At 33.4% G+C, this 25,976-nt stretch overlaps 1 protein-coding gene and 1 long non-coding RNA gene across 5 annotated transcripts in view; one reads left to right on the top strand and one right to left on the bottom strand.

Annotated features, from left to right (window-relative positions):
* Positions 1 to 20,817, bottom strand: part of LOC110266363 — a 25,785-nt gene extending 4,968 nt beyond the window's left edge. The window contains exons 1-2 of the long non-coding RNA XR_002353652.1: positions 20,729 to 20,817; positions 15,722 to 15,726 (exon numbers count right to left, since the gene is read on the bottom strand). This is a non-coding gene — a long non-coding RNA (uncharacterized LOC110266363). The remainder of the gene's footprint in view (positions 1 to 15,721; positions 15,727 to 20,728) is intronic.
* LOC107614880 (TMV resistance protein N-like) overlaps positions 14,364 to 25,976 on the top strand; it is an 18,132-nt gene continuing 6,519 nt past the window's right edge. The window contains exons 1-8 of one of the 4 annotated variants that reach the window (XR_002353649.1): positions 14,365 to 14,957; positions 15,521 to 16,640; positions 16,750 to 17,052; positions 18,431 to 19,963; positions 20,217 to 20,260; positions 20,731 to 20,796; positions 21,282 to 21,360; positions 21,585 to 21,757. Coding sequence is in view for 3 of the 4 variants with exons in the window: in XM_021110866.1 (XP_020966525.1) it covers positions 14,458 to 14,957; positions 15,521 to 16,640; positions 16,750 to 17,052; positions 18,431 to 19,963; positions 20,731 to 20,796; positions 21,282 to 21,314 (3,555 nt within the window). In the remaining variant the exon portion in view is untranslated. Of the gene's footprint in view, positions 14,958 to 15,520; positions 16,641 to 16,749; positions 17,053 to 18,430; positions 19,964 to 20,216; positions 20,261 to 20,730; positions 20,797 to 21,281; positions 21,361 to 21,584; positions 21,758 to 25,976 lie in introns of those variants that run through there. The other 3 variants (XM_021110865.1, XM_021110866.1, XM_021110867.1) reach the window with 3 other exon arrangements.

The raw sequence follows: 25,976 nt of genomic DNA, 5'->3' as shown, positions 1-25,976 counted from the left end.
TTTGGATATTGTCAAATGGCTCCGAAGATTATTGGTAAGTTGCCTCATTATGTAAACTAAGCTTTTACTTATATTTAATGACATTACTGTTTTTCTTGAAGAGTTTAATTTTCGTATTATAACTAAGTTGGTTCTAAAACATGCTATAATAAGTTGCAGTATATATTCAAATTCAAATTACAAGAAAAACATTATACTATAACAACCACAATGCCTAGCAACAATATCTATCATCACCACAATTAATTTATTGTCAATGTTATAACAGTGGTGGAGAACAGACACTGAAGAAGAGATATAAAGAAAGCTCACTCCAAAATCAGAGTAATATTTTCCTGTTAAATTATTGTGTATGTGGTGGTTCGCTTTTAGCTTGTTGCAACATATTTGTGTTGACTTTTCAAACTGACAGGAACAATTTTATGCAGTGCTAATGGAAAACTTAAATGCTGCTCATTTTAGGGGGTTTATTTCTTGTCATCTAACAATTGTGTTGTTGTGATGTGTGGATATGGGGCTGGCATAAAATGCTATATATTGATATGTTTATTGGTTTGTCTTTCTTTTACCCCACCTTAAATGTTAAGAGACTTTTGTTCTATGGGAGCTTTGTTAAAAAACTAAATTAAAGTACTGTTGATTATATGTTGATAATTATTTGCAATAAGTATATTCAGAGGGAAAAAATAAAAAACTAATTTTGGATTCATTTATTACGGTGAAAATGATGAAATTATGTTCATACTACCAATTATTACCCATAGTGAACCAAGATTTTTTTTTGGTAGGCCATGATCAGAAAATTACTGCATTTTTTAAGAGTATATATATTTTTTATCTACAAGACATCATATTCACATTGAATATATTTCAAAAGCACGTAATAATTAGTCACAAAACATATATATAGTAATCTCTCAATAGGACCAACAATATTTTATTTATAGGCCGCTATCTTACTAATAATATGAGATTAACCACACTGATATCTGTTATTTATCTCTATTCAAAATTCTCTAAACTTTGTCTGACAAGTTTCTTTCATTTTTATTTATTTATTTTATCAAAATATAGTTGAATAGGACAAGAGATGAAGTCAAAGAATATATATTGTGTCACAAAAACGTATGTATATATATTCTACATTGATGAAAAACGGAAGGATGAATTCCTAGTGCTGCAAGTGAATATATACTTGGGGTTCAAGTTTAATCATTTCTGCACTTTACTTTTCTTTATTTTATACTCATTAGTTATTGCTGAAATAAATAAGTAATTTTAAATATAATAAAATTATAAATATTAAATTAAATAAATACATTTTAGGATATTTTTAGGATATTGTCTCTCTAATATTATTATTCTTGTTATTTATATTTTAGCTGCTTCAGAGTTACGTGTATTATTTTTCTTGCACATATTAAATACAAGTTGCAATTCTTTTTTGAGTTTGTTGTTGTTAGTTGTTTAATGATTATTATTGCTCCATTTTTTCAAGTTGTATGCTTGTTTGCAAGTTTGCTAATATTACCGTAAATTTTGTGTGCAACTCAAAGAAAGAAAACTGTATTTATTTGCTCTCTAAATTAAAATTTTGATATAAATAATATTGTTTTTATTGAATAAAATACAAACAAAAAAGAGTAGCATAGAATCTGAATGTCACAAGTCATCAAAGAATGACCTTGCTTCATAGATGTGGGACAGACATAAAAATTTCATTTCTGACGAAGGTCTTTTAATTTATCTCAACCTTGTGCTCTTCACTATTGTGTTAATTGACTCCATTTTTCTTTGCTCCAATTTTAAGGGTTGTCTATTTAAAATTATCCATTAGAAATGATACCATAAAAATCAGATCATACATGGTAAGTATTTAATTTATCCATGACTTAGTAAAAAATAAAGAGGTACCTTTTGATAACAAAAACAATATAATACAACTCTTGTTCATCTTTTTCACCATCTTCATTCTCCCTGCCAAGTCCCCCCAATTACGGTTATAAAGACATCATTAACAATTGGGAAAAAAAAATCACCTAATACTAGTAGACAAAGTGACACACATCATTTAATTTCATTATGGAAAAGTCTAGGGCCAGCAACTTTGTTAAATTTTAGCCAACATGTAACTAGCAAAAAAAAAAGTGAGCCATTAAATGAAATTCCAAACCAATCTCACACCATTAAAACCATTATTAATGACTACAAATCACAAAAATTGGTGGCCATAGCATTCCTCTTTCACTATACTGGTGTAATGGGACGTAGTTTCATGATCATAATTCTTCATTATTTTGTTTTGTTTGGACCCACGCGGAAAATTGAAGGTAACAAAGTAGATACACCCAAATTGAAAGGACCAGTTCCTTTGTCTTTCTCGATTGCTGCACAAGCATTTGCTCTCTGATCTTTTATACGTACCGATAGCAACTCACATAGTCACATGCTAACAGTAACTTTTTCGATGACGTAGACTAATTAAAAATGTTATTTTTTTTAAATATAAACCCTTGTACTCATGCCAATCAATGTTGCCGTAGTTTGCAATTTGCATATGTGTTTATTAGAATTTGTACATATGAATTAATATTAAAGATAATTTGATATTTGTGTTTATCAAAATTGGTAAAATATACTAGCCTAAAATTTTCTGTAAACCAAAAGAATAAGAAAAATATTCTTAAGAGAATTTTAAGATCTAAACTAATTTCACGAGTAGATTTTTTAGAAAAAGTATAGATAAACAATGAAAATACTAAACAATATAAATAATAGATATATTGGATGTTCATTTTACTAGGTGTACGAATGGTTATTCTAATATTAAAATTTAAGTAGATAATTTAAAAGTGTAATGTATTTTTATTTAATTGATAGTTATTCATATTGTTCAAAAAAATTATTAATTACCTAACATAACCCAATTAAATATGTACTGATTGGAGAAAACGAGGACAGCTAAATGTTTGGCCTTATTTAATTTTTTGAAAGAGCCATGCTACACATACAAGCCTTTTTAGCTTACAAGTTATACAAGTTGGCCCAAGTCCAAGGAAAAAACACGCGCACCACTCCTTTAAAATCGAGCGTCCAACGCACGCGTTCATTATGCCACACTCTTCCTCTTTTTCCTCAATCAAAACGTAAACCGTCAAGATTCAAGCGACATTCGAAACAAATCACGATTCTGAAGACACGTTCTAACTCCTCGCGAAGAGTAGAAAAAATCAAGAAGAAAAGATACAAATCTCCATCAAAAATCATCAGAAAAAACGAAGAAACATTATTCAAGGTACTGTTTTAGTGTTTTTCTAGGTTTTTTTTCTAGATTGTCTCTTCCATGTGCCTCATCCTTAACCATCAAAACATTAAAAGATTTCAAGAAGAAATATACTGTCTCCCTCATGTTTTGGGTGTATTTCTTAAATCCTTTGGGTGTATTTCTGTAACCGTTTGGATGTATTTCTGTAATTCTTTCTGTAATCGTTTGGGTGTATTTCTGTAATCGTTTGGGTGTATTTCTGAAGTTCCATTATCTTCAAAACAATTTCAAAGTTTGATTTCAGAAACCATGAAAATAAAAAAAACAAAGCAAGAAGGAGATCCAACAAATTTGGCAAGAAATTCGAAAAAAGAAGCGAAATCTTTTGAAAAATGAAAGTTATATATTTGCGCGTTAATTGATTTGAATTGATTTAAAAATCTGTTAAAGAGGCCTATAACATAAGCAGCGCGTTTAGGGGGTTTAACTTGTAAAACTTGTAAGCGCAAAAGACTTGTATGTAAAGATTAATCCTTTTTGAAAATGTTTACAATCATTTCTATGACGCGTGTTATATATATGTTGAAAAAGAAGAGAGATTTATTATAAGCCAATATATATGGCTTTATTTTCTTTCACTAAAATTTTTTAAAATATATTTTTGATGGTTCTAGTTGAACTTGAGAAGGAGGTTGAATCAAGTTGGTTTAAAATTTAAAGTTTCAAATTCTGTTTAAGCAGTAGTTTGAGTTGTAGGAGATTATTTGAAATTATCTCATACGCAGAACAAGTAAAGAGTAGGGAAGAGAAGATGAAGACCAGCATGTATCCTGGTTCGGATTCTTTGTGCAATGAATCCTATGTCCAGTCTCCACCACAAAGCATGGTAGAATTTTCATTAATCATTCACAAATTACATACACCAATAATATTGAATTTCTTCCTAATTCAACTAGTATCTACCCCCTAAGCTTTCATCACCTAAGCTTAGCTTCCCATAGTACTGTCCCAACTAGGAAGGGAAATCAAACAGATTCAATCTCCCCAAGTGCTAACCCAACTTGGTAAGGGGAACTAATCCTAGTTCAAAAACCAAAATTACATCAGAAATCAGTAGCTCTTTTGCATCACTCTTGCCTTTTCACTCATTGGCTTTTCAACCTCACAAGATTAGCATTTTCTCAAAACAGAAAATGACACAAAATAGCCATAATAAAAAGATCAGAAATTAAGTTTGAGTAGAAGAAAAAGATTCCAGCTCTGTGTTAGAGATGGTGCTCTGAGTGTGTGCTCTCTTTTTCTTGCTTTCAAATGATGGAATGAGGCTTGTTATATATCTTCATCTTGCCTTCATTTTTGCCTCTTCCATTTCCTTGTACCGGCTGCTCGTTGGAGCTGTCCCTGCTGACATGCAGTGCTTTCTTCATCCTGCTCCACTACCTCTGCTGTCCTTTGTTTTTCTTCCTTCCTTGGCATGCTCTCCTTTTTCATTATGCTCCATTTCCTTGTTGCTGCTGCTCTATGCAAGTTTGTGTTTTGCTTAACCACGATCCAAGTATTGCTCAGCTGATGTCCTTGGGTTAGTGGGTGTCTTAGTGTCCTTTCTTGCTTTTACAGAGCCACACATGTCCTTGCTTGATACAGCTATTCCCTTATAACATTTGACAAAACATATTCATTTAATTGCTGAACGGTGCTATGAGGAGCATTGGCTCTTTTACATGGCTGAAGTATATGCTAGCCTTGGGCTGTGAAAACTAATTAATGGGCCTGCCACAACAAAGCACACATTAAACAATATTGGGCTTTCAACCCAAATAAATGTTTATCATCATAAATTAACCCAAAATTAAAATAGACTTAACAATCTTCCCCTTGATGACAAACGTGATAAAATAGGTAAACTAAAGACTAATTTGAAAGAGTTGAGAACACTTCCCTTTGATGACATTTGGATTGTGAGTTGCTCCCCCTCAATGCTAGCATTACTCCCCCTTGATCATGGCTTATATCTCTACCTGGACAAAGCTTAAAAGTAGTCAAGACCAATATTTTCAAGCAATATATCACAGTAATAATGACACAGAGCAATTAACACTAGGCATGATACGCATTACTGGACAAAGTAAGTTAATTATAGCACCACAAAGCATCATTGTTCTTAACTATCACTATTAACCCCTAAGCCAAAGCTAACATTCCCTTTCTTTTCTCCCCCTTTTGTCATCAAGGGAGGAAAGAAAAAACATGCACAAAATTTGTTAGTGGCTGGTGCATATAGTTTAAGTAGAAGAGTAGTTAAGGACTTTACAGTCATCCAAAAAAAATAAAACAAGTTCAAAAGTAAACTGAGTCATAATCACAGATGAGATAAAATGAGCTAGGCATCAGAGTTGGATTCATCGGAGGTCTCATCGTCCTCCCCCTCATTGTCAGAAGTTGTGAGGCCAACCTCGATATCCTCCACAAAGTCCCTCAGAATCCGAATCCTTCCCTTGGTCTTCTTGAGAGCATTTTTCTCCAAAACTTGGTTCCTTTTGCGCTCGGCACCATGAGTGAGAAGAAGGTCTGTCAGATTGATGAACTCTTCAAGCACATTCTTCAGAATGCAGGTCATGACCTTGATCGCAGTGGAGGTGGAAGGGGGAATCAGAGGATTCTCATCAACAGAGGGAACATCAGTGCTGTCATCAGTTCGGCGACGCCTGGGAGCTGTTTTCTTTACTGCACCACCCCCTTTGATATATGAGTTACAATCTTTTGCAATTTCAGCCCCAAAATCAACATTGTAATATTGAAAATTTTTGTAAGAAGCATGCCATAGGGTAAAGCATTTTTGGTACTGACACAAGCATGTATATGTCTCACAAGCAAGTAAGCAAAAGAAATGGGAATTTTTGAAAGAAGTGCATACAAAACCAGTGTGTCACAAAATGAGACACGTTGAAAAGAGCCGCTCTGAGGCAAAATGATGTGATTTACAATCCGATGCAGCTAGGCACGAATTGGACCAAGAAACTTATGAGTAGGGGTGTTACCTTCAAGGAGAGGGATATTGATGCAGACAGTGCTTAATTAGGGCATCAAAGTAAGAGACATTGAGCGTTTCGTCCCACTTACCAGAGGTGTAGACATCAGGTCCTCGGTCCTGGTAATCCAAGGCTTTGCCTAGATGATATTTGTCAAGAATGATCACTTTGCCTTTAACAAAAGAAGCGATTCTCCCTTCTTTGTAGAACATGTTGCTATAGAACTGTTTTACCAAATCAGGGTAAATTTTCTCTTTGATGGACAGGATGGGAGTCCAACCTTGACATGCAAACAATGGGGTAAAGTTCAAACCTTTCCTACAGAGTTTGTCTAGATTGACAAGCTTAGAGGGACAGAGAGTATGCTTGTAAACATCTTTACAGAAAAACAGATAGTTCATGAGAGATTAAAAACGGCGACGATCAAACGACTCATTAGGAAAATCAGCATAAAAGGACTTGTAAGCAATAGGATTGGAGAGTCTAGGTTCAGCTACAGGACGAAGATGAAAGTCAATGACTGTACCGTGAGTATGGCGACTCTGAGTGGGGGGATTCTCTTCGTCTTTATGAAGAGGCCTCTTGCCTCTAGAGGAACTAGGTTTGGATGAACTAGGCTGAGAGGTATTTGGCGGAGGAGGAGGAGAAGGGCGAGGAGCAACGCCAGGGCGGTGAGTAGTGGTCTTAGTACGGGCCATGTCAGGAGAAGGGTTTGGTGGTGAAGGAGGTGAAGAATGAGTGGGTGATTGAGATGAAGAAGAGTGTGTGTGATCAGAGCGGTGGGTGCCACTATGGGAGCCTCTGCGGGCTGCTCTTTTCTTTCGTGCCATATTTATAGAGCACTTGTTCGAAGAAGATGAAGGAGTGGAGAGTGTAGTGTGAATCGATGTATGTAGTGGGGAGTTAATATAAGCCTGGAGGAGTGGAAAGGTTGAGTCTTGGAATGGGGATAAAAATGCAAACTTTGAAAAAGCATTGAAAGTTACAGCTGTAACCTTCGTACGTTTAAAATAAAAGGCGAAAAGGATAACAAAAAAATGGATTTGAAAAATTTAAATGAGGCCCAAAAAGAAAAAAAAAACTTTTTTTTGAGAAAGCAATGATGAAATGGGCCCAATGGAATCAATAAAGAAAGCCCATATGTCGTGAACTGCTCCAGCACGTGAGTTCCATCATTCATTATAGTCAGGTGTGATTCCAGTAGCTTCATAGTGACTTAAATGAAGTTTACTCATCATCTGCCAAAAAAATCTCACCACGATTTATGAGACAAAACACAAAAGATCTCATTATCAAAGTCATTAAGAAAACAAAGATGAAGCAAGAATGCCCAGTTCAGTTCGTAACCTGCAGAACCTCTCCTTTATCAATGGTTTGGTGAAAATATCAGCTAGCTGACCTTCAGAGTTAACAAACTGAATATCTAAATTTCTATTTTGCATATGTTCTCTTATAGAATGAAATCGAACTTCAATGTACTTTGTTCTTGAGTGCAAAATAGGGTTTTTGAAAATATTAATAGCACTCATGTTGTCACAAAATAATGGAATATTAGAGACATTCAGTTTATAGTCAGCTAGTTGAGTTTTCAGCCATAATAATTGAGAACAACAAGAGGAGACTGCAATATACTCAGTTTCGGCTGTAGAAAGTGCCATTGTAGCTTGCTTCTTGCTAGACCAAACAATGAGAGATTTCCCAAGAAAGCAGCACATGCCACTTGTGCTTCTTCTATCAATCCTGTCTCCAGCAAAATCTGCATCACAGAAATCCACTAATTGAAATGAATCAGTCTTAGGAAACCATAAACCATAATCAGTGGTACCAAGCATATATCGGATGATCCTCTTGACAGCTGAGAGATGGGACTCTTTAGGCTTTGATTGAAATCTTGAACAAACTCCAACACTTTGGATGATATCAGGCCTTGAGGAGGTTAGATACATCAAAGATCTAATCATCCCTCTATAGCGTATCTCATCAATATCTCTACCATGTTCATCCTTATCAAGCTTGATATTAGGATGCATGGGGTTCCTATTGGCTTAGCACAGTCCAGCCCGAATTTCTTGACAAGTTCCTTAGCATATTTTTCTTGATGGATGAATATGCCTTCAGCAGTTTGTTTTATTTGCAAGCCTAGAAAGAAGTTGAGCTCTCCCATCATGCTCATATCAAATTCATTGGTCATAAGCTTAGCAAAATCTGCACACAAATCCTCATTAGCCAAACCAAATATAATATCATCAACATAAACTTGCACAAGAATAAAATGATCATGATAGTTTCTAATAAATAAAGTGGTGTCAGTGGCTCCTCTTTGAAAGTTGTTTTTCAATAAAAATGAGCTAAGCTTCTCATACCAAGCTCTAGGAGCTTGTCTTAAACTATATAAGGCTTTAGCTAGTTTGAAAACATGGTTAGGAAACGATTTGTTTTCAAACCCAGGTAATTGAGCCACATAGACCTCTCTATCTATTATGCCATTGAGGAAAGCACACTTTACGTCCATTTGGAATAGCTGGAAGCCACAATGAGCAGCATATGCAAGGAGCAATCTGATGGCTTCCATTCGAGCTACAGGTGCAAAGGATTCATCGAAATCAATCCCTTCCTCTTGATCATATCCTTGAGCAACCAATCTAGCTTTGTTTCGGACTATGGATCCATCTTCACCCAGTTTGTTTCTGAAAATCCATTTAGTGCCAGTGACTTTATTTCCATTTGGGTGAGGCACTAATGACCAGACCTGATTTTTCTCAAACTGCTACAATTCCTCCTCCATAGCTAACACCCAAGATAGATCAGCAAGAGCTTCTTGGATGTTTTAAGGTTCAATCTTTGTTAAAATATCTAAGTTGTTGGATTCAGCTCTTTTCAAAGATGACCTTGTTGAAATACTTTTGGAGGGATCACCAATTATGAATTTCTCAGGATAATTTTTCAGAAACTTCCATTCCCTGGGCCTTCTGATTTGAGTTGAAGATTCAGGTTCCTCTTGATCAACAATAGCCTCTGCATCAGTGTTTTCAGCTGCGACAGGAGATAATTTCAAATTGTCTCCTGTAGAATTGGAATTTTCGCAGCGAACAGGTGCAACTTCATGAGAACTTGGATTTTGTGGAACTGGTTCAGATTTCTTTGGTAATTCAGCTTCAAAACCTGGACTATCATCAATGCAAACACTGGGAACATTGTTAGACTCGCAGAATGTGACATGCATGGTTTCCTCAACAGTTTTGGAGTTCTTGTTATAAACTCTATAGGCCTTTCTATTTGTGGAATAACCCAGAAAAATGCCTTCATGTGTTTTAGGATCAAAATTTTCTAAATTTTCTTTGATATTCAGAATGAAACACTTGCAGCCAAACACATGAAAATAACTAAGATTGGGAGGATGCCCTTTCCAAAGTTCATATAAGGTTTTCTTCAAAAACTTCCTAATGATGGTTCTATTTAAAACATAGCAAGCCGTATTCACAGCTTCAACCCATAAGAACTTGGGAATTTCATATTCACATAACATAGCTCTAGCCATTTCTTGTAAACTTCTATTTCTTCTTTCTACAACACCATTTTGTTGAGGTGTTCTTGGACAAGAGAAGTTATGTGATATGCCTTGTTCATCACAAAAAGATTCAAAGTATTGATTTTCAAATTCTTTACCATGATCACTTCTAATTGAAACAATTTTTAAACCTTTTTCATTTTGAATCTTTTTGCTGAATTTCTCAAAAACAGAAAAAGGCTCATGTTTATGAGCAAGAAAGAACACCCAGCCAAATCTAGTATAGTCATCCACAATTACCATGCCATAACTCTTTCCTCCAAGACTTTGAGTCCTAATTGGTCCAAACATATCAAGATGCAACAACTCCAATGGTTTCTTAGTAGAGACATCTTCCTTGGATTTGAAAGAGGTTTTTATTTGTTTTTTCATTTGACAAGCATCACAAATGATGTCCTTATCAAATTTTATATTAGGAAGACCTCTAACTAAGCCTCTCTTTACAAGCTTAGAGATTTGGAACATGCTAGCATGTCCTAACCTCTTATGCCACATCCATTTTTCAGATTCCATTGAAGAGAAACAAGTTACATTTTGAACTTTTAGATCATCTAGAGTGATACCATAAACATTGTCACTTCTTTTGGCAACAAATAAAACAGCCCCTGTTTTCTCATTTATGACTCTACAATCAGATTTCCTAAAGGTTACAGCATATCCAAGGTCACACAATTGACTTATGCTCAATAGATTATGCTTTAACCCATCAACTAAAAAGACACTATCAATGCAAGTTGAAAAATCTTTGCCAATCTTACCAATGGCAATTATTTTACCTTTACCATTATCTCCAAAAGTGACAAACCCTCTATCATACTTGTTGAGTTTAATGAAGAAAGTATCTCTTTCGGTCATATGCCTTGAACATCTACTATCAAGATACCACATGTCCATTTTCTTCTTGGATGTAAGGCAAACCTGCATGTTCTTCAACTAACCTTAGGTATCCAAATCCATTTAGATCCTTTGATGTGAAATCTTCTTGGTTGCCCAAGAACATTAAAATTATGAATAATTTTATATAATTTACTATCATTACCAAAAGACTTAAGAAAGATGAAACATTGAGAAGGATCATGACCATTTCTATTGCACTTGTAGCAATGATTCTTGCCCACTGATTTCTGAGGTTTGCTGAATCCTTTTGGTTTGAAAAACTTGGAAGAGGAGGATTCATATTTTTTAAAGTTTGGTTTGAAAACAGATTTATTTTCCTCTTTGAATCCAAGTCCAGATTTTTCAAACCCAAACCTTTGACAAGCAAGCAGTTTGTTCAGATTTTGAGAACCTTGAACAAGCTTTGCTAAGTCTTCATTCAAATTTTTTATTTGTTCATTCAGCTTTTTGTTTTCAGAAATCAAATCAGTGGAAGCAGTAACTTCATGCTTGAGTTTGAATTTCTCTAATTCAGCTCCCAAAATGCTATTTTCTTCTTTTAAAAACTTTTCATTACCAGTTTTGTTAGCCTTAACCTTTTTCAAAAGAAGATCATTTTCTGTCCTCAATGCCTCATTTTCTTTCTTACATTTTGCATATTTATCCAAGAGTTTCTTAGAGTTCACAGAAATGTCTTTGATAATGTAGTATAGTTCATCAATAGATAAGTCAGAGAGATCTACCTCATTTTCATCATTATGATCTGCCATCAGACATAGTTGAGCTTCTTGATCTGAGCTTTCTGAGCTGGTGTCGTTCTCTAAGTCCTCCCATGTTGCCATGATCACCTTCTTTTTGTCTTTCTTGGATTTTTCGCCTTTCTTAAGTTGAGGGCAATCTGACTTGAAATGACTGGGTTCTTTGCAGTGATGGCATATGAACTTGACTTGATCTTTCTTGACGTCTTTGGATGAAGAGCTTCCTTTGCCTTTGCTTTTGTATCTCAGTAGTCTTCTCATTTTTCTTACAAAGAGTACCATTTCTTCATCTGAGAAACTGTCATCAGATTTTTCTCCTTGGGCTATCATTCTTGATTTTAGTGCTATACTATTCTTTTTGTCATCTTTGTCTTGAGACATGTGAGTGGTTTCATAGGCCAGCAACTTGCCTCTTAACTCATCATAAGTGATTTTGATCAAATCATTCCTTTCGAAGATGGCTGTGCTTTTTACTTCCCATTTCATAGTAAGACTTCTCAGAATCTTCCTTACTAGAGTTTCTTCAGAGTAGTTCCTTCCCATGGCGTCCAAATTGTTGATGATTATTGAGAACCTTTCGAACATTTGATCGATGCTCTCATCCTCCTTCATACTGAACATTTCATACTTCTTTATTAGTATGTCAATTCTGATTTTCCTCACTTGCTTAGTGCCTTCATGAGTGAGTCTGAGCTTGCCCCATATTTCTTTAGCCGTTTTGCACCTTAACACTTTTCTAAACTCTTCGAAACTGATTGTGCAGTGCATCAGGTTGATTGTCTTAGCATTGAGTTTAACCTTCTTCTTTTCTTCATAAGTCCATTCGCTGTCTTCCTTTGCCACAACTTCTCCATCAGCATTCTGTTTAGTGGGAACATCTGGTCCGTTTAGAATGATCTTCTAGATGTTGTAGTCAATCGACTGCATGAAGATTCTCATTCTTTCTTTCCAGTAAGAGTAGTTGTTGCCATTGAAGTAGGGAGGTCAATTATTAGGATACCAATTGATGGTTCTAGTTGAACTTGAGAAGGGGGGTTGAATCAAGTTGGCTTAAAACTTAAAGTTTCAAACTCTGTTTAAGCAGTAGCTCGAGTTGCAGGAGATTATTTGAAATTATCTCATACACAGAACAAGTAAAGAGTAGGGAAGAGAAGATGAAGACCAGCATGTATCCTGGTTCGGATTCTTTGTGCAATGAATCCTACGTCCAGTCTCCACCACAAACCATGGTGAAATTTTCACTAATCATTCACAGATTACATACACCAATACTATTGAATTTCTCCCTAATTCAACTAGTATCTACCCCCTAAGCTTTCATCACCTAAGCTTAGCTTCCCATAGTGCTGTCCCAACTAGGAAGGGGAATCAAACAGATTCAATCTCCCCAAGTGCTAACCCAACTTGGTAAGGGGAACTAATCCTAGTTCAAAAACTAAAATTACATCAGAAATCAGTGGCTCTTTTGCATCACTCTTGCCTTTTCACTCATTGGCTTTTCAACCTCACAAGATTAGCCTTTTCTCAAAACAGAAAATGACACAAGATAGCCATAACAAAAAGATCAGAAATTAAGCTTGAGTAGAAGAAAAAGATTCCAGCTCTGTGTTAGAGATGGTACTCTGAGTGTGTGCTCTCTTTTTCTTGCTTTTAAATGATGGAATGAGGCTTATTATATATCTTCATCTTGCCTTCATTTTTGCCTCTTCTATTTTCTTGTACCAGTTGCTCGTTGGAGCTGTCCCTGCTGGCATGCAGTGCTTTCTTCATCCTGCTTCACTACCTCTGCTATCCGAGGAGCTCGACCACTACCTCTGTTGTCCTTTGTTTTTCTTCCTTCCTTGGTATGCTCTCTTTTTTCATTCTGCTCCATTTTCTTGCTGCTGCTGCTCTATGCAAGTTTGTGTTTTACTTAACCACGATCCAAGTATTGCTCAGCTGATGTCCTTGGGTTAGTGGGTGTCCTAGTGTCCTTTCTTGCTTTTACAGAGCCACATCTGTCCTTGTTTGATACAACTGTTCCCTTATAACATTTGACAAAACATATTCATTTAATTGCTGAACGGTGCTATGAGGAACATTGGCTCTTTTACATGGCTGAAGTATATGGTAGCTTTGGGCTGTGAAAAACTAATTAATGGGCCTACCAGAATAAAACATACATTAAATAATATTGGACTTTTAACCCAAATAAATATTTGTCATCATAAATTAACCCAAAATGAAACTAGACTTAACAATTTTCACATTATAATTATTATTCAGATATTTCCATTTTTATCAGAATTAAAGTTATATTATTAACTAAGAAAGTTTTCAGGAATGCAATTTCAATTTGAAGATACTGTTATCTTGGTGAGAGATAGTACCCCAAACCATTTATACTATCCTCTTTTGTGAGTAGCAATGTAATTTCAAGGCTCCTTCTTTGTATATTGTTTTGGACCCACACGGAAAAGAAACAAGGTAAAAGTTCCTTTTCCATCAAGCTTGTGCTCGAGTCTTGACTATTGTGTGCCGTGTAAGCAGTAGTAATAATTGAATGAAAATACTAAAATATCAATATTTTTAATGGAAAAAAAAAGAAGTTAATTAACATTAATTCAATATTTTAATTTTAAAAACCAATACAAGTCTCTGTTCAGCGATCATTTTAATAATCTTTATTCTCCTCGCTAAGTCCCGCAACTACGGTTACAAAGAATTAGCTACGATGGAGTAGACACACATAGATACATTTGATTTGAGTATAGTAGTGGTGTAGTGAGAGGGCGATGGAGGTAGCTTCATGATCATAATTATATTTATGGACCCACGCGGAAATTCAAAGGATGGTTCCTCTCACTTTCTCGACCACTTCACATGCATTTGCAGTACGTGAGATAAGAAAGAGTTGCTTTCTTATTAATTATTCCCCTCTTATGCCCACTGCACTCATCACTTCATTACCATCATACACACATGTCACTTTCAGTTGCTGCTGCTGCTTCTTCTTCTTCTCAAGCACCTCCCACTCATCGATACGATGTTTTCATCAGCTTCAGAGGGGAAGACACGCGCAAAGGATTCCTCAGCCATCTTCAAGCCGCTTTCCGCCAAAACCAAATCCAAACATTCAGAGACGATGACGGCATGGACAAAGGAGGTCTCATCTGGGACGAACTTGTCGACGCCATCAGAAACTCAAACTTGTTTCTTGTTATCTTCTCCAAAAACTATGCATCCTCTAGGTGGTGCTTGAAAGAGCTGGTGGAGATCATGGAACGCAAGAACAATAACAATGTAGTGATTCCAGTGTTCTACAGAATAGAGCCCACACATGTTCGCAAGCAGAGTGGAAGTTACCGCAGAGCTTTCGATAAGCATGAGAGATCTTCGGAGGACCGTTGCCATGTGCAACAATGGAGGACTGCACTCACTCGTGCTGCCAATCTTTCTGGCATCACCTTTGATGACCACAGGTAATATGACCTTGTTTTGCTGAATTTGTAAAAAAATATTTATTTTTGAGTTTTTTATTTATATTTAAATATTTTATATAAAATATTTTTTTATTTATCAAGTATGTAATTGTTGTGTTTGTTTTGTTGTTTTTTCTCATCAACTCAGCTTGAACTTCAGGATTTTGTCTACGGTTTGTAATTGCTTTCTCAAGGATAATAATAATAATAATAATATTTAAATTAGTATCTTTAATGTGAAAATATCATTTTTTGTCTAAAGAAGAAACACCTCAATGTCAACTTCAATGCTATATAGCAATGGCAAAAGAATATAAAAACATAAAAATCTAATAATAAGATCTTCGGAAATCGTAATATTCATTATGATTTTACATTGAAATCAGGTATATTGTTCAAGATATATTGGTGCTACACGATATTTTTTTCAAGATATATATATAAATTTACTTGACTAACTTAAAGAGAGTATTATTATACTCCAATTTAAATAATGGATTGTAAGGAACTATATATGTTTATCCATTTTAACTTCCATCTATGCTGTGGTTATCTTTTGCCAGGGTTGATGAAGCTAAGCTAATTAGTGAGATTGTAAAAGCAATTTTGCCACATTGTCTGAAGAAAAAGTGCTTCATAGATGGACTCAACAGACCTTTTATTTGTAACACAAACTATACTCGCGTTGAATCTTTGATGAGACGCAAGATGGAGGAGGTTTTTGTGATTGGAATTTGGGGTATGGGCGGTATTGGTAAGTCAACCATTGCTGAGGCTCTCTTCAATAATTATTCTTCTCAATATGAAGGCTCTTGTTTCTTGTCAAATTCAAGAGAATTAGGAAAGCCATGTCTCATTGACATATGCATATGCAACACAATTCTTTCCCAATTATTAAACCAAGATCTTCATATTACCAATATTGGAGTCCTAGACTCTCGCACTAAAAGTAAACTCAAGAAGAAGAGGGCTTTGATTGTACTGGATGATGTGGTTGATTCGCCAATTGCAACTGATTTGGTTCCAGGTTTGCGTACTTGCCTATGTTCTGGTAGCATCGTCATTTTGACAACAAGGGACAGGAATGTGCTTACAAGTGGAGGAGTTGAACAAATTCATGAAATCAAGCAAATGAATTATGGAGACTCCCATAAACTTTTTAACCATTATGCCTTTTCTGATTCCCATCCCAAAGCAGGGTATGCTGAGCTAACAGCTAGAGTCATAGATTATGCTAATGGCATTCCATTGGCTTTGAAAATTTTGGGATCATTTCTTCGCGGCAAAAGTGTAGGTGAATGGGATAGTGCATTGAAAAAATTAAGGAAGTATCCCAATGCAGATATTCAAAAAGCGTTGAGGTTGAGTTATGATGCATTAGATGATGATGAAAAAAACATCCTTTTAGATGTTGCATGCTTTTTCCACGGGCATAAAATGGAGGAAATAACAAGAATATTAAATTCTTGTGTTTTCTTTGCAGACATAGGGATAAAAAGTCTATTGGATAAGTCTCTTATAAGTATTTATTCAAATGGTCGTTATAATAAATACATAAAAATGCATAGTTTGATACATGAAATGTGTTGGAAAATCATTCATGAAGAATATAGCAAAAATGGTGGTCAACAAACAAGACTATGGAATACCGAAGAAGTCTGCAATATTTTCCAAGATAAAAGAGTAAGGAAATCATACTTTAAGGTTTGGTCTTCAAAGATGAGTGTATATATGTATGTATCAAAATATACGTGGTACTAACATTGTATTGCATTGCTTTTCAATTTTTCAGGATGTTCATGGAGTTGAAAGCATGACTGTGAATATGAATGAAATTACAATAGATCCACGTATAATCATCATTGCATTAAGGAAGATGCTAAAGTTAAGGTTACTTGCTTTAAGAGGAAATATCAACATGGATCTTGAAGGGAACAGAGTGTTTCTAGAGGATTTTCAACTTCCTAATGACTTAAGGTATATTGAGTGGAATAAATGCCCACTTAAGTTTGTGCCGTCTATTTGTTGGCCTCAAAAACTTGTTCAGCTTTCTATGCGAGATAGCAATGTTCAAAAACTTTGGGATACAGCACAGGTAGGATCATGTTTATATTTCTCTTTATGCTTTTTTGATACTTTTGTTACATACTAAAATAAAGATTGATAAATTATAAAAATTAGTTAGTATATAAAAAGCGAAATTTAAAAAAAAAAATAGAGTAGTTTTGATATAAGTAATATTAATTATGGGGCGTTTATTTCAAGATTTATAATTTATAAATTTACTCTATTATGTAAGATTAATTTATTCTTATATATTGTAAAATATTCTTGCATGCTAATTATTTCTTAAAAAGTTATATTTTCATCATTAAAAAAGATTGAGAATAAATTTTTATTACAAAAAAAAAAGTAACTATAATATCACAGAATAATTAAATAAGTTTTGATGAGAGAACAAAGAGTATTTTATAAGAAGAAAATGATAATAAAGTATATGACTTATTAAATTCAAATGACATATATATAAAAGAGATAAATTTAGACTACACCCAATAATTATTTATATATTTATATATAGCCATCATAATTTTTTAAATTAAAACAAAGAACATAATTGGTTCTCAATAGACAATAGTTTCTTGTCATTTAACATTTTCTTGTTTTGCTATATCATATTAATTCACTTATGTCATGATGCAATGCTTTCTTAATCAAAAAGAGAGAATAAATGTAATAATCAACCACATCAAAGGGTTTTCACTTTGGAAAGATTTTTGCCCCAAATGGATTTTTTACTCCTATGTCCTATGATTGTATATAGATGATGTTTAATTTGAATTAACCAACAGTATATATACTAAATACTATAATCAAATCAAGTTTCATATTCTAAGTTTCGAATAAATTATCTATTATTTTAATTTTGTAATGGACAACTAAAAAAATTCATATGCTCAATATGCTTTTAACTAAATTAAATTTCAAATGCATTTTATACCTATTTTAAAAATATTTAGTTGTATTGATTAGCTAGAAACACTTTTTTATATAGGTGTAAGAATAAGACAAGAAAAAAATTGTTGAAAAATATAGTTAATTATTCTAAAAGTATGAAAAACTTATTGTCATTTAATATTTGATATTAGGTGTGTAATAATTTATAAAATTACAATAAGTGAGAGTGTAATGCATTAAACAATAAAACAACACTTTTTTCCTCCACTAGTCATGTATATATGTGTTTGGGTTATGCTACGTAACCAATAATTTTTTTAAACAATATGAACAATAATCACCAATTAAATCAAAATACACTACATCTCTAAATTACTTACCTAAATCTTAATATTAAAATAACTATCTGCATATCTAATAAAATGAATATTCGATATATCCATTGTTCACATTGTTTAGTATTTTCATTTTCTACTTATACTTTTTAGTGTTAACATGTTTGTTGGGATTGATAGAATCTACCAAGTTTGGAGTTTATTGACCTCGAGCACTGTAAACGCTTGATAGAGTGCCCAAATTTAGCAGGTGCCACGAATCTCAAATTAATATCATTCTGTGGCTGTGAAAGCTTACAAGATGTTCATCCATCTATTTTCTCTCTCCCCAAGATTGAAAAACTATATGTGAGTTTTTGCACATCCCTAAAGAGGCTTTGCAGTGACTACTGTTCTCCCTCTCTTTGTGGCTTGTGGGCCACCGGTTGCTCCAATTTGGAAGTGTTCTCAATCCCCATTATGACTCATCATTCCAAAATCAAGTTACTTTTACCATCAACGGCTTTGACTGAAGTACCATCCACTATTATGCATCTCAAAAATCTTGAATGGTTTGCTTTTAACATCAGTTACTCTCTTCAAAAACTTCCTTTAAACTTTACCCCTAAAATTGGACTTATGGATCCAATAAAATATGAAGACGACACATGCATCATGTTAAGTAGAATATTCCCCACCCCTGCCTTTTTGTCTCTCAAGCAATTAATTTTCCACAAATGTAAGAGCTTGTCTGAACTCCCATACAACATTCATGTCTTACAATCATTACAAACATTAATATTGGATGGTTGTCATGTCATTACAAGTTTGCCAACAAGCATTAAGAATCTTCAACAGCTCTTTGAGCTTATGGTCGTTGATTGTGAAATGCTTCAATACATACCTCCACTTCCCCCATCTATTATATACTTTAATGCAGTAAGCTGTAAATCTTTGGAGGAAGTCTCAAGTTTAACCAGTGAACCATCCAGAGAACACTATGCATGGTTTGGATTCCATAACTGCACAAAGTTGGATGATGATGCATATGAAGCAGTTTTGAAAGACTTGAAATCCAGGATACAACTTGTGGCAAATAATGATGGATATTTGCATAATGGTAATAGATTCTGCTACTATTTACCAAGTAAAGAGAGCATAATTAATGAGTGGCTCCCTGACTACTACTCTAGAGAAGCTTCGATCATTGTTAAAGTTGCTCCAGATCACAAGATTTCTTCTTATCTTGTTGGCTGCATCTTGATTTCTCAATACCAATCTTGCAAGCTTGTCGAGAAAGAAGTGATATTTGGATGGAAATGCTACTTGGGAAAGGGTTGCAACGAGTGGGAATGGATCACAACTTCTGGCAATAGAGCACTACTCTCGACTGCTTATGTTGCGATTCCATTTGAAATGGTATCAGATCATAAGGTAGTATGGTATGATGGAGGTTCCAACGAGATAGCGGAAGCAATCAAAGAGAGAAGAAAAGGCACCACTTGCAATACTATGCTTAAATTTGAGTTCTATGCAAATACAGAAGATAATGAGGAAGTAGTGATAAAGGGGTGTGGGATCCATTGGATGCATGTCCATGTCAATCATGATGGAGAGATTAGTCCAGATGCCAGTGATGAGGGCTATGAATCTGATAGCTTGGAGTTGGAGGATGAATCCGATGACTTGGAGTTGGAAGATGAATCTGATGGCTTGGAGTTGGAGGACATTGAGGTAATGCTTCTAATACTAATCTCAGTAGTTTTCACACGTTATTGTTGTATTCTCAATTGTTTAGTCTAGAGATCCACAACAAAAATTAAATCATTCAATATTGATTTTGGAATATATATAATAGTAGTGAACAAAAACACAGAGTTAATGAATTATCTACGTGCTTGAAATTTCTTTTTATTTCTTCTGCACAACCTAGCTATAATTTTTTATTGTTTCTCTTACACAAAGCTTCTTTGCTTCAATTTTATAGATATATATCCTGCAAAAGTCACTACAAGAATTACAAAAATCAAGGTTTACTATGCTCTTCTTTACCAATTAAAAATGGACATGTTAACATTTGTTGTTGCCTAGCAAGTGTTTCACTTTCTCAATAAATTTAAATCACACAAATGATAATAATGATTTATGGAAAAGTTTAGGGCCAGCAATTTTATTAAATTCTGGCAAGTATGTAACCAGCAAAGAAAAGTGAGCCATTGGATGAAATCTTATACCAATCTCACACCATTAAAACCATCTTGATGGCTATTTGATGGGTACAAATCACAAAAATTGATGCCCCTAGCATTCCTCTTTTAAAAGTTATACTATTTATGAAATAAAACATTTTCGCTATATTGATGTTTTTGTTCATGATGTGTTGTCAATTTTATACCATAGTATATTGTTTGATATCGTCCTTGTTTGTGTGGTTAATTATCGTATTGTAGTAATATTGTATCAAATGTGGGGGATCATAAGAAATTATATTGTTGTCACAGAGTCAGAGAAAAGAGAACCGAATAAAGAGTGAATTTACGTGGTGGTTCCAAAGATTATTACTACTGGTAAGTTGTCCAATTATGTTATACTTGATGAATTTACTATTTCTTGAGCAGCTTACTTTTTATATTATAATGGAGTTGTTTTAATATATGGTCTCCTATTATAATTGTAATTGTAGTCGCAACAATCAATCAATATTTTAGTTTATTTTTTAATTCCACTTTTTATTTCTTTTTTACCTTTTTTTTTTTTTTACTTTATTGATTGATTATTAGTTGGAAGAAAGTTAGTTTTCTAACAAAACCCAATGTTATTGTTAATTTGGTGATTATCATATTGAAACCTGCTATGTCACTGTATGTAATAGTATATATATCATAACTTCAAACATACTATAATAGAGTTGCAATATTAGGCTGCAAATATATTCTAATTCAAATTGCAAGAAAAAGAAAATTATACGACATAAACCACAATGCGTATTCTTGTAAAAGCTACAATATCTAGAATCTCTACAATTAATTTTATGTTATCGATTTTATAACAGTGTTGTAGAGCAAATATCGAAGAAGAGATATAGAGAAATATCACTCCAAAACAGAATAATATCTTCCTGTTAAATGAAGGTACAGTAACTCTCATTTCTTTTGCAAACTAAGTGTTATGCAATATCTTTCCTTTTTTTATGTGAACTTTGTTTCTTTTTTCTCTTCAATTGAGTTGGTCTGTGATTATAAAAAAGTAAAGAGAAAAGAAATTAAAGAAAGTATAGCAGTGGATGCAAGGTCACGTGTCTCAACTCATATATATATGTTTCTTTCTTTTAACTTATTTTTTCTGCCTTCTACAGAGAACAACATATCATATGAGAACTCCATCCAATACGAAAGCTTCTGTGGGGAACACCTGTACTTTCTTTAGTTCATTATTGTTGTAATAGCAGTTGTCTATTTAGTCACTTTGTAGCACACTTTCTCTGAGAACACACCATTACTTATTTTTGCTCATTTGATTTTTGTTCAATTTCCCTGTCAACTCGGCAGTCTAGTTTAATTTGCATATTGCTTTTGCATTGGCATTTTCACTCTTTGTTTTATATTCATATTAAGATATTATCTATTACTACAAGACAGGGTTTAATGATAATTGAGTCATGAAGGAAGGCCATATAAATAAATATTATATTATACATACAGCATGTCATTATTTCAATACAATACTTAGCTTGTTTGCGACGTAGGTGTGGTCACCATTATGCATCTCAAAAGTCTTGAATGATTCGGTTTTAACATGAGTTACTCTCTTGAGAAGCTTCCTCAAAACTTTGGCAACACAATTGTACTCAGGGAGCCAATAAAACATGAACACGACATATACACCCCTGCCTTCTTGTCTGCCAAGGAATTAACTTTTTTGTAATGTAAAGTTCTCTAAACTTTCAGACAACATTCATGTCTTTCAATCATTACAAATATTATCAATACAGAATTGTGATGTCATTACAAGTTTGCCAGAAAGCATTGGGAATCTTCAGAAGCTCATAACTCTTTTAATCTGTAAAATGCTTCAATACATAGCTGCTCCACTTCCCCCATCTATCGTGTTCTTTTGTGTAAACAACTGCAAATCTTTGGAGACAGTCTCAAGTTTAACCAGTAAACCACCCAGAAAACATAAGGCATTCATTAGTTTCCATAACTGCCCAAAGTTGAATGATCATGCATATGAAATCATTTTAAGAGACTTGAAATCCAGGATAGAAATTGTTGCAAATAATGATGGATATCCGAATAATGAAGAAAAGAATGATAATATATCCTTCTACCATTTGCCAAGTAAAGAGAGCATACTTAACGATTGATTCCCTCACTACTACTCTACAGAAGCTTCGATCGTTGTTGCAGTTCCTTCAAATCACAAGCTTTCTTCTTGCCTTGTTGTCTGCATGCTACTTTCACAATACCAATATAATAACCTTTGGAATAAGCATATGATATTTGGATGTGAATGCTACATGGAAAAGGGTTGCAACGATAATCCTTTACTAATATCTCGTTATTTTCTTTTTATTTTTTCCTCTTTTTTTTTCCTGCACAACTTTCACATACTTTCCTTTTCCTAAATAGTTCTTCATAGTTTCTTACTCTGTAAAGGTTAACCAAGCTTCTTTGCTTCACTTTTATAGATGTGTCTTGCAAAAGTGTGGCACTTTGTAATATTCATCCTTTTTAATATCAAAATAAGTTAAAGGATTTAATTCTAATATTATATGATATTAAAGTTCTCCATATTCTTGTCTAATTATATATAAATGAATATATTAACATTTGTTATTGTATCGAAAGTATTTTCAGTTTAACAATAAATATAAATCACAGAGATTATTATATATGACTAAAAATCTCTTAAGACCAATTAAGAGTATCAGTTTAATTTTATAATGCAGTCCTATAGTTGACATCGTTTGTTTGTGTGGTTAATTATTGTATCATAGTAAAAATGTATCAAATGTGTAAGGAAGTTGGATAATGAAAAAATTATGTTATTGTCGTAGAGAATTAGAGAAAGAGTGGATGCATATTGTCAAATGGCTCCGAAGATGTTTGATATATTGTTTTGCTTTCTATATTGTCAAATGTCTCCAAAGATTATTGGTAAGTTGCCTCGTTATGTAAACTAAGCTTTTACTTATATTTGATGACATTACTGTTTTTCTTGAAGAGTTTAATTTTTCATATTATAATTAAGTTGGTTTTAAAACATGCTATAATAGGTTGCAGTATATATTCAAATTCAAATTACAAGAAAAACATTATATTATAACAACCACAATGTCTAATTGCCTAGCAACGATATCTATCATCACCACAATTAATTTATTGTCAATTTTATAACAGTGGTGGAGAACAGACACTGAAGAAGAGATATAAAGAAAGCTCACTCCAAAATCAGAGTAATATTTTCCTGTTAAATTATTGTGTATGTGCTGGTTCGTTTTTAGCTTGTTGCAACATATTTGTGTTGATTTTCAAACTGACAGGAACAATTTTATGCAGTGCTAATGGAAAACTTAAATGCTGCTCATTTTAGGGGGTTTATTTCTTGTCATCTAACAATTGTGTTGTTGTGAGGTGTGGATATGGGGCTGGCATAAAATGATATATATTCATATGTTTATTGGTTTGTCTTTCTTTTACCCCACCTTAAATGTTAAGAGACTTTTGTTCTATGGGAGCTTTGTTTAAAAACTAAATTAAAGTACTGGTGATTATATGTTGATAATTATTTGCAATAAGTATATTCAGAGGGAAAAAATAAAAAACTAATTTTGGATCCATTTATTACGGTGAAAATGATGAAATTATATTCATACTACCAATTATTACCCGTAGTGAACTAGGATTTTTTTTGGTATGCCATGATTAGAAAATTACTGCATTTTTTAAGAGTATATATATTTTTTATCTACAAGACATCATATTCACATTGAATATATTTTAAAAGCACGTAATAATTAGTTACAAAACATAGTAATCTCTCAATAGGACCAACAACATTTTATTTATAAGCCGCTATCTTGCTAATAATATGAGATTCACTACACTGATATCTATTATCTATCTCTATTCAAAATTCTCTAAACTTGTCTGACAAGTTTCTTTCATTTTTATTTATTTATTTTATCAAAATATAGTTGAATAGGACAAGAGATGAAGTCAAAAAATATCTATTGTGGCCTATGAAGCACGGACACTTCGCTGAGTTGTCGTGTCCGCGTGTCGGACACATTTTGGACACGATACTCATCGACACTCGTTGGACACGCGTGTTTGCTGTGTCCAACCGTGTCTTAATAAAAAGCAAAAAAATTCTTCTCCGGACACGCTTGTACACACCTAAATACCATCACGTATCAACGTGTCAAGTCTTATTCTTAACATATATTCTTGAAATAAATTTAGATATAGTATATATTATTAGTTATTAAAATAAAAAATATTTTAATTACTTGATATAATTAAAATAAGACATTAAAAATAATTAAAAAATTAATTTATAATTTAATATCAATAAAATATCAAAATATCATTACGATTTATCTAAAAAATACTTTATATTTTATATATATGCGTGTCCTCGTGTCTTATAAGATTTTAAAATTCGCGTGTCGGCGTGTCTCGTGTCATGTCGTGTCATGTCGTGTCTTATAAGATTTTAAAATTCGCGTGTCGGCGTATCTCGTGTCATGTCGTATTCCGTGTCCATGTCAATGTCCATGCCCATGCATCATAGATTGTGTCACAAAAATGTATGTATATTCTCTATTGATGAAAAAGGGAAGGATGAATTGCTAGTGCTGCAAGTGAATATATACTTGGGGTTCAAGTTTAATCATTTCTGCACTTACGTTTCTTTATTTTATACTCATTAGTTGTTGCTGAAATAAATAATTAATTTTCAATATAATAAACATATAAATATAAATATTATATATATAAAATTATAAATATCAAATTAAATAAATAAAATTTAGGATATTGTCTCTCTAATATTACTCTTGCTATTTATGTTTTGGCTGCTTCAAAGCTACTTGTGTTAATTGACTCCATTTTTCTTTGCTCCAATTTTAAGGGTTGTCTATTTAAAATTATCCATTAGAAATGATACAATAAAAATCAGATCATACCTGGTAACTATTCTTTAATTTATCCATGACTTAGTAAAAAATAAACAGGTACCTTTTGATAACAAAAACAACACAACTCTTGTTCATCTTTTTCACCATCTTCATTCTCCCTGCCAAGTCCCCAATTATGGTTACAAAGATATCATTAACAATTGAGAAAAAAAAAATCACCTAATACTAGTAGACAAAGTGACACACATTTGATTTCACTATACTGGTATAATGAGACGTGGCTTCATGATCATAATTTTTCATTATTTTGTTTTGTATGGACCCGCGCGGAAAATTAAAGGTAGCAAAGTAGATACACCTAAATTGAAAGGATCGATTCCTTTGTCTTTCTCGATCTCTACACAAGTATTTGCTTAAGATTGGTAGAAAATACTAGCTTAAGATTTTCTGTAAACTAAAAGAATAAGAAAAATATTCTTAAGATTTTTGTTGGTTACCTATACTTTTCCGTTTTGAAAATGTTTACGATCATTTTTATGACGCGTGTTATATATATGTTGAAAAAGAAGAGAGATGCATTATAAGTCAATAATATATGCGGCT

Source organism: Arachis ipaensis, chromosome B09, assembly GCF_000816755.2.
Source record: "Arachis ipaensis cultivar K30076 chromosome B09, Araip1.1, whole genome shotgun sequence".
Classification (NCBI taxonomy): Eukaryota; Viridiplantae; Streptophyta; class Magnoliopsida; order Fabales; family Fabaceae; genus Arachis; species Arachis ipaensis.
This window is presented reverse-complemented; position numbering and strand designations above follow the sequence as displayed.